Raw genomic sequence first — 9,060 nt, 5'->3', positions numbered from 1 at the left:
GTACCAAAATACTAAGAAAAACATCAGTGGCGGCTCGTGAACCTTTTGAGGGGTGAGGCAGATATTTTCAAAAATCAAAATTTATGGGAGAAAAAATGCTGTTAAAATATAACAATGAGTTTCAAGTTCACTTTTAATATAACTCAATTAATATTAATTAATTCTAACCTTTAAAAATATATTAATAATAAACCATATAATATTTATTTCATGTCATATACATAAAAAAAAAAAAAATACTTATTTCATAAATCTCATATATTAAAACAAAAACAAAAATATTATAAAAATAAATCTTTTTTTATATTATGTTTTGTAAATTAAATCTATTCTTCTGTCTTTGAGTAATGCAAATTTGTCAATTATTTTTTCATAGAATTTTTCATCATTTTTTGATAAAGTGTTTATCAGATCCTTCTCAATAGAGATTGTAGCTAAGGAAGATAATCTTTCTTCTGTCATAGAATTTCTGAGATAATTTTTAATGCGTTTTAAACATGAAAAATTTCTTTCAACAGATACACTGGTGGATGGTATAGTCAAAACAATACAAAACAGTTTATATGCTTCTTTTAATAATCCAGACTCTTCAAACTCTTTTAGTAATTTCACACATTGTTGAATACTTTGGTTATGGAATTGCTCATCAAAGTAAATAACTGACAATTCATTTTTAAATTGATCTGTATCAAATATCTCTTTATATATTAAAGTTAAACAATTAAATCCTTCATAAGGAAAAGCAGTTTTGTATGATTTAAATTTGGAAGTATCAACTAGAGATAAAAATTTTAGTTTATTTAAGTCTTGGAAACGGTCAGTCAATTGACATATAATATTATCCAATATTTCAAAATGTAACATTTTATACTTATTTAGAGTTTCAGCTTCAGATAACCTTTCAGCCCGTTTAAGAAAATTATATTTTTTTGCTTCATTAAAAAAAAAAATGGACTGATCATCATTTCTTAAAGATTTTATTTTATTAATAGCTGAATTTACTTGCTCAACACAATAGGCCACATCTAAATATTTAAGTTGTAAAATTGAAAATAATGTATCAGTTATATTAAAAATGTCTTTATATATAATCATGAAAAATACAAATTCAAATTTTTTTAAGCTATTTATAAAACCTTTAGCTCCATTTATAGACTCCATTCCTGACTCTGGATTATCTCTAATACATTCCATTACTTCTAATAACTTATCTAAATTTGAAACAACAAAATTTAAAATTTTTGATCGTGTGCACCAGCGAGTCTCATTAGCTATAGGTATACGCTTGCCAATAATTGTATCTAAAACAAATGTTCGTTTTGGAGACTTTTTAAAAAATACAGATATTCCTAAAAGCGTTGCGAAAAATATTCGAGATTGGGGCACACAATAACTTCCTTGTTGTAAAACTAGATTTAACCGATGTGCACAACAATGAGTAAATAGAGCATTTGGTGCTTCATCTCTAATTCTTTTTTGAAGACCACTAACATGGCCAGCCATAACGCTGGCCCCGTCGTAACACTGTGCTATCAACTTAGTTCTAAAATTGTATGGATCTAATACACTAGTTATTAAATTAAAAAGAGATTCAGAAGTTTTGCTACTACTCACATCATGGAATCCTAAAAAACTCTCCTTTAACTCACCAGTTTTTTTTACATATCTCAAAGTAATTGCACATTGAGATTTTTCCACAATATCAGTTGTATCATCTGATATAACAGCAAAAAAATGAATATCATTAATTTCAGATTTTATGACATCAATTATGTATTCATAAACACAGTGTATAATTTCGTTTTGAATTGTTTTTGATTGGCCTGTAAAAACATTGCTAATTTTTTCATAATGAGATAATAACTCAGCATTTTGTTTAATGAGCAAATTAAACATTTCACGAAAGTTTCCCTGGTTAATAGATAAAGTGCTCTCATCATGACCTCTAAAAGCCAACTCTTGTTTACCTAATAGTATTACAACCTCAATTATTTGTAACAACACTAATCTGTTTTTTCGAACATTGTCGTTATACAATATTTTGCTTAAACGAGAACCTTCATTTAAGGCATCAATAATTGTTCCTTTATTTTTTTCTAACCGGACCAACCCAATGAAGTTATTTATATGGTCTTTTGATGCTTCATGTTTTTTTACACTTCTTGACAAGTTTTTTAAATCAAAATAACCATCAGAAGACCAAACATTTTTTACTTTACCGAGTAAAACACAAGGCCAACAATACAACCGCTGTTCATAAAAGCTTCCACATAACCACTTGTGTGAATCATACCAAGATTCCTTAAAAGAACGAGAACACATCTTAGAATTAGAATTTTTTATATTTAAATTATGTAAGGAAACTACAGGACGACCGTCATCTAATATCTGACGTTTGTTACTTTCACTACGTCGAGAAAATGGTGTTTCGAGTAAATTCGTAATCAAATCATTAAACGGAAACATAATTAGTTATAACTCAATAAACTATAGTAGGTACAAACGCTACAAACTACAAGGCACTAAGGCAGTTAGGCAGTACCTATACAATTTCAAATAGAATAATAATTATTAATTGTGATAAATGATAATTATTATTTGATTGATATTTGATATGAACCAATATCTTTAGTTTGTGATAAAAGTATTGTGGGTAGGTACCTATACACTTACACTACACGACATTATATCCATTATGACAACCTCCCAGTTCCTATTTCTATTAGTGGAAGTTACGTCGCTTCGACAAAAGACTAATGAATAATGTTAACAAACTCTGAGGCCCGAATCGTTCAGCCTCATTTCATAATAAAATTCCGATTTCCCCCTCTACCATTATATATTTTATCATTGTACGGCCGTCCCATCTCGTCTGAGGCTAAATATTACCGGCCTCTCGGCACTCTTCGGCTGTCATCGAGATCGTTATATCGTTCAACGAACGTCTTCGTCGTGATTTTTGATAACAGTGACAAAGTATGTAGTATGTACCCATAGTGTACTATGATAATTATTATATTATATACGACAAAATAAATTTATTTTGTATTTTAAAATGTACATTATATTATTGAATATAATATTCTTAAAGTCGATTGGAAATAACTATAAATATAGTATATATACCTCCTTTTTCTGTTCAATAGTTAGGTGAGGCTCAGCCTCACTTGCCTCCCCTGACGAGCCGCCACTGAAAAACATTCAGCTTCATAATATTTTATTTTTTTTTTATGCCCTGGGGCTTTATATTATTTAAACGATCCAAAGGTCTTTATAAATATGTTTGATACATTATACATATTTTACATACTAGATATAAATTATATATATAATATATAATATATATGTTACCCGTTGTGGAGTCACTTCCAATGAAGTGCCTTCTGCACTAAAATCTTAAACTAAGTCGGTTTCAGGGGCTTAAGACGTCTGATATCCTTGGAGTTATCTAATAGTTGGATGGCAATTGATTGACATGGTGATCTAGCCTCGTCTCGTGTTTGCGAGCAAACTTTTGGATTCCGTCTGCTATTGTAGGCAGCATCATATCACTGTGAATTGCGCTGTTTCTTTCGAACCAATAAGCTGCAGTGATGGTCCGAAGGGCAATGTTTTGACAGCGTTGTATTACATTGATGTTAGGCTTACTGGCACAACCCCACAATTGAATGCCACATATACAGATTGGTTTTATAATTACTACATACAGTATACGTTTGTTTTCGATGGTTAACTTTGTCAAAAGCCTGGGCCACATCAAGAAATACTCCACAGCAGTACTTTTTTTCTTCAAGAGTTTTACTAATGACATTAGTAACTTGATGTACTTGATCGATTGTTGAATGTTTGTTGCGAAATCCAAACTGATGTTCTGGTATACAATTACTTAGAAAGCCTGGTGGTTTTTTAATCTAAATCGTCGGATAGTAAATTTTCCTGGCTTTCCGAATATCTATATTAAGTCCTTCGACTCCTCCAGGAAAATTGCTAAAAAATTAAAAACTTCGGACGGACACATGGTTTGCGTCGTATGGCTATCGTGTACTTAATAACCTATGATGGTTTTATAAAGTGACATCAAAATATTTCGTGACAAATCCTTTGCCGCTATCTTGTGGTTAGAAATGGAAATAGAACATACGAATGGCAATATAAAAGGTGGACGCCTAGAAAATACCGTAATGTAACCGAGCATACAAGTGTTCTTATCACTAGCTACCCGAAAAAATTGTCACCTAGCTTTGGGCACCCAACTTCACACGTGTATTTTCATGTTCCACATCATCGGTTATATGTATTAAATTATGGCTGCTCATAATATTTGTGAATCTGGACCATAAAATGAAGGAAGAAGCTCCACAAATGACTTCAACAATTCTTTTGCATAACTCACATATTTGATACACAATTCAGAATCATTTAATATTCTACACGCAACAACTAAAAGTAAAAAGTGATGATACATTTTTTTAGGTAGAATTTTTCGTAGGACTAGAACTCCACGGTAATTAAAAAAGAAAACGAAATTGTGTTGCTTTCCAGTAATTAAATGTGTCCAAGTCTAATTTTTTTCTCTGGAATTCTTTAGGTATATGGTTAACAAATAATTTTAAATTTAAATTTAATTTTTGTATTTTACATCGAGGAAGTATGCATTTACGATTAACTCGCATCTTAGTACCAATTAATTTCTGTAAAATCCATTTCATAATATCAAGGTACAATAAATGTATGGAATCAAAAAAAACTGAGTACACAGGGTTAAAGTTTGGTATATCTATGAATAATGTTCTTCCGTCCAAATGATGCTCAGGTTGACGTTGCCTAATAAAACTTTTCTTGGTGCGTAATTTGGAATTAATACTGGGATAAACTCTATTTTTATTTAAAGTCTTTCCTCTGGATACACAACGCTCACATGCAAAGAACCCTCCATGGCCTTTACATTTCTTAATGAATGATCTGCCTGGCGTATCGCAAGAAAACCCATCAATTTCTAATTTAAAATTTCTTTGTCTAATATTTAAGCAATTTTGAATTAAAAATATGGTTTCTTGAACAAAGTCTTCCAAAAAAGTATTTGAATTTTGAGGTTTAGAATCACCACTATACACAGCCACAATAAATGGGTTTTATTCATATCCGTTATGTACAATAAGTCCTAATATAGGCCAAAATTGCTGGCTTGAATTATTATACAAAGCCATCTATGTTGAATAACAAACGTATGTTATTTTCAGCATATTCATCAGTAATTATCCCTTTTAATCCTTCTTCTATGCCGAAATACACATAAGAGCCATTAGTATTGTTTGAACTTTTCATGATTGTACCTAATGTTATTGTTAGACTTAGTTTGTAGTAAGCCAACTGCTGATTTTGGAAGATCATTATGATTTTCTGATCGTAGTATTTCAAGTAAATTTTCAATCATTTCAACCGTCATATTACTTCTAAATCGTACACAAAATTTCGTATTTTTTCACATAAACTAGGCACACTAGTAGTAATATTGTAATTATTATTTCCTTGATTGCAACTGTCCGTGCTTGATGGGGAAGATTGAGGTGACTGATAATTAAGTAAACTGCAATCTGATAAGTTTAAATACTCAAAGGATGAATCTACTAAGTGATATAAAGTCATCACAATTATTTGTAGGATTAGGAGGGCTTAATGAATAAGTATCACTTCAGCAGATCGTTTTTGGCGATATTTTTTTAATCCTTAGTATGCAGCACTCATTTTTACAATTCAAAATAATAGAGAAAATGTACCTAGTGAGCAAATTAAAATTTATAGTATTTAAAAATTTAGTTCTGGTTTTAAAAAGAAACCGATCCAAACATAAAATAATACTAATAAATTATTATAATAATTTGAGTAAAGGAAGTATATAAAAAATAATGTCCAAATGAATAAATTAATAATGGAAACAAGTAAAATAATAAGTTAAATAATAAAAAAAAAGGTAATAAGCTTTGTAAAAAATAATAAGTCATTAATTTGAATTATAAGTCTAAAGTTGATAAAATATTTTATGTCATGTGCAAATCTATATTTTAAGAAACTACTGAAAAAAAAAAAAAAAATGTTGAATAATATTAATTTTTGATTATTGCAGACGGGTTTTTTTAGTTTTCTCAAATAGTGTTTTAGTACTTATTCTTTTTTACCCAGCTACCATCCATATTATTTTGGTACAATTTTTGGCATAGAAGGTTTAATATAGCTGTAACTAGAATTTAAGTTATAATTTCATTAATAGTCACAAATTACAAAAATTATTACTGAGTATTATGAGTTATAACTTGGGTTAGGATGTTGATGACGTAAAAAACACACAAAAATGCCCTAAAAAAAAAATGCAAAAAAGCCCTAAAAAAGTGCAAAAATGCTCTAAAAACTTCAAAAAATGACCTTAAAAATTATCTAAAATACTAATTAAGTAAGTGAAAAAACTTATTTATAAATAATAATTTTTATTAGAGATATGGGTATAAATAAATTTCAATATAAAAAATAAATTAAAAAGTAAAATATAAATAAAAAAAAATTATATAAAAAATATTTTCATTATTAGTGTTGGGATGTTGATGTTATAATAATATTCATATAATCATGTTGCATTGTTGCACTGTACAATTAATATGTGTCTGATGTTATCAAACAAAAGATGACGACGTCGATCAGTTAATACATTTTTGTATGATGAAAAACTTCTCTCAACATCAACGGACGTTATGGGTACATACTTGAAGTAGGTCATGTCATCAGTAGTTAAATCTTCTGGAATATCTTCTCCTCTTACGCCTTTGCCATCTAGCATTTCAGAGATGTTAGTTACAATTTTAAATCCATTATTCTTCAAAATGACATTCTCCATTTTGGTTGCTATTGTTAGTCATAACTTATGACTAACATTAATAACACATAAGCATACATTTATCAAATATAAAATAAATTGTCTTGGTGAGTATTGTTATTTATTAAATAGTAGGTAAATTTATGTACCCATAATTTTATGTATTTTGTAATATTTTAATTACATTGTAATATAAAACTTACCTAGTCGTATAGTATGTATTAATATGTTAAATTACCTACCTAGACTCTAATAATAGTTAATGATATAATTTTAGGTAAGCAACTACCCAAGTACCTACCTATACATTTATATTTAGGTAGTAGGTACTAAAACATTCTTCATTCAATCTTAATATTTTAGAATTTTAAATTTAATAATTAAACTTGAATTTAATTATACAGTAAAAAATCAGGAACTATAGAAAATACCAAAACTAAACCTATATTACACCTACGTGCAATGTACATATACGGCTACGACGTAGGTACGTACATTGGGTAATAAGTAGGGCTCGGAAAAACAATAAAAAATGGCAAAAAATGTCCTAAAAAAATTACAAAAATTAGTTTTATATTAATAAAAATACATTTTTTTTTAATATTTTACTCTATTTTACTATAAAATTCAAAATTTGACATAAAAATGACAAAAATGTCCTTAAAATAGGAAAATTAAAAAATTAAAAATATTTGTTTTATAAATTTATCAATGCTTACAAATTATTTAAAAATCGCATTGTACAATTAGAGCGTATTTTATGTTATCGAAAGTAAATGAACGACGATTATTTGTCAATAAATTTTTATATTTGGAAAAACTTCTCTCCACGTCTACTGAAGTGATTGGGGCAAATCTGAAATGGACCAAATCATCAGCACTGAAATCATCCGGAAAACACTCACTTAAAGCTTCTTCATCATTTAAAATATTATATATTGTTGACATCGTTTGAAATCCAGTATTTTTGGCAAGTACCGCTTTAAATTTGTTTTTTATTTCATTTCCAATTCTATTAACTGCTGCTGATTCAATTTTAATTAAAATATCTTGTACAATTTGTATTGAATCATAAAGCCTGAGTCCTGAAGTTTCTAACTTGGTAATAGAATCGGCCAGAGTTCCAAAGTTTGCGTTAATGTAAATTAAATTATGTTTTACATTATCATCGCTTATAAGATCCTGTGCTTTTTCAACTGACGTAGAATCATCTTTGTTTAGTCCCATAATAATAGTTTTCAAAATTTCAAAATGTTCACAAAAATAAGTAGCAGCTTTTAACCATGTACCCCATCTTGTCAATACCGGTTGTGGTGGTAGAGGAATATTAGGTGCCATTTCAAACACAAATGCACGCAGACGAGCACCAACCGACGTTTTAATTTTCGGCATTTCGAAAATATTACGAAAAATAATAAAATGTAGGTATAATATTATTCACATTTACACTTTTACACTTCAATGACGCTATGACTGTAATCGGCGAGATAAAATCGGATACTAATCGAATATTAGGAAAAAATAATAAAATGTAGGTATAATATTATTCATTACAATACGACAACGACAATAATGTAATAGTCAAGATAAAATTGGATAGGTACTAATCTTAGTCTGTGGTTTAGTTATCGGCATAATGGTCAACAAGAAACGATAAGAAATGAACTAGTGTGAAATCAGTAAAAATAACTAAAAATGTTGGAAAATGACCTATAAATCTCAAAAAATGACTTAAAAAGTAATAAACACCAAAAAATGCAAAAAAATGCAAAATGAAAATTAGTTATTTAGATTCACATGCTTATGAAACAGATTTGTGGCCAGGAGAGCATCGTCTGAAAAGTTCCAAAAAAAAAATGCAAAATGCATCAACTTCCGAGCCCTAGACTAATAAGTAATAACTACATATAATAATATACACTTACAAGATAGCATAGATTCTAAAAGGTCAACTTACTTACTTACAGCACTGTTGCAGACTTATGGTATGTAATTATTCTGGGTTATTCACAACAATAATCACTAAAACCAATGTCTGTTAAAATCGTTAAATGATTGCGATCGTTAAAAGTTATAACTAACAAAGTAATATAACGTATTAACGTCAACGGCCAAACACGTAAAATCTTCAACAGCAAAAATGCAAAAGTGAACTATTAGATATAATAAAAGATTTGATTGGTGGCCTACCAGCG

General features: G+C 29.0%; 1 protein-coding gene across 1 annotated transcript; it reads right to left on the bottom strand.

Annotated features, from left to right (window-relative positions):
- Positions 1-306: 306 nt before the first annotated feature.
- On the bottom strand, positions 307-2,322 carry LOC103308083 (zinc finger MYM-type protein 1-like). The gene is made up of 2 exons (XM_008180816.1): positions 1,137-2,322; positions 307-776 (listed from the first exon to the last, which is right to left on the bottom strand). The coding sequence occupies exons 1-2, from the start codon at positions 2,320-2,322 to the stop codon at positions 307-309; spliced, it is 1,656 nt and encodes a 551-aa protein (XP_008179038.1).
- Positions 2,323-9,060: the final 6,738 nt, after the last annotated feature.

Source organism: Acyrthosiphon pisum, chromosome X (genome assembly GCF_005508785.2).
Source record: "Acyrthosiphon pisum isolate AL4f chromosome X, pea_aphid_22Mar2018_4r6ur, whole genome shotgun sequence".
NCBI lineage: Eukaryota > Metazoa > Arthropoda > Insecta > Hemiptera > Aphididae > Acyrthosiphon > Acyrthosiphon pisum.
Note: the sequence above shows the minus strand (reverse complement) of the source record. Positions and strands in the feature narration are given on the sequence as shown.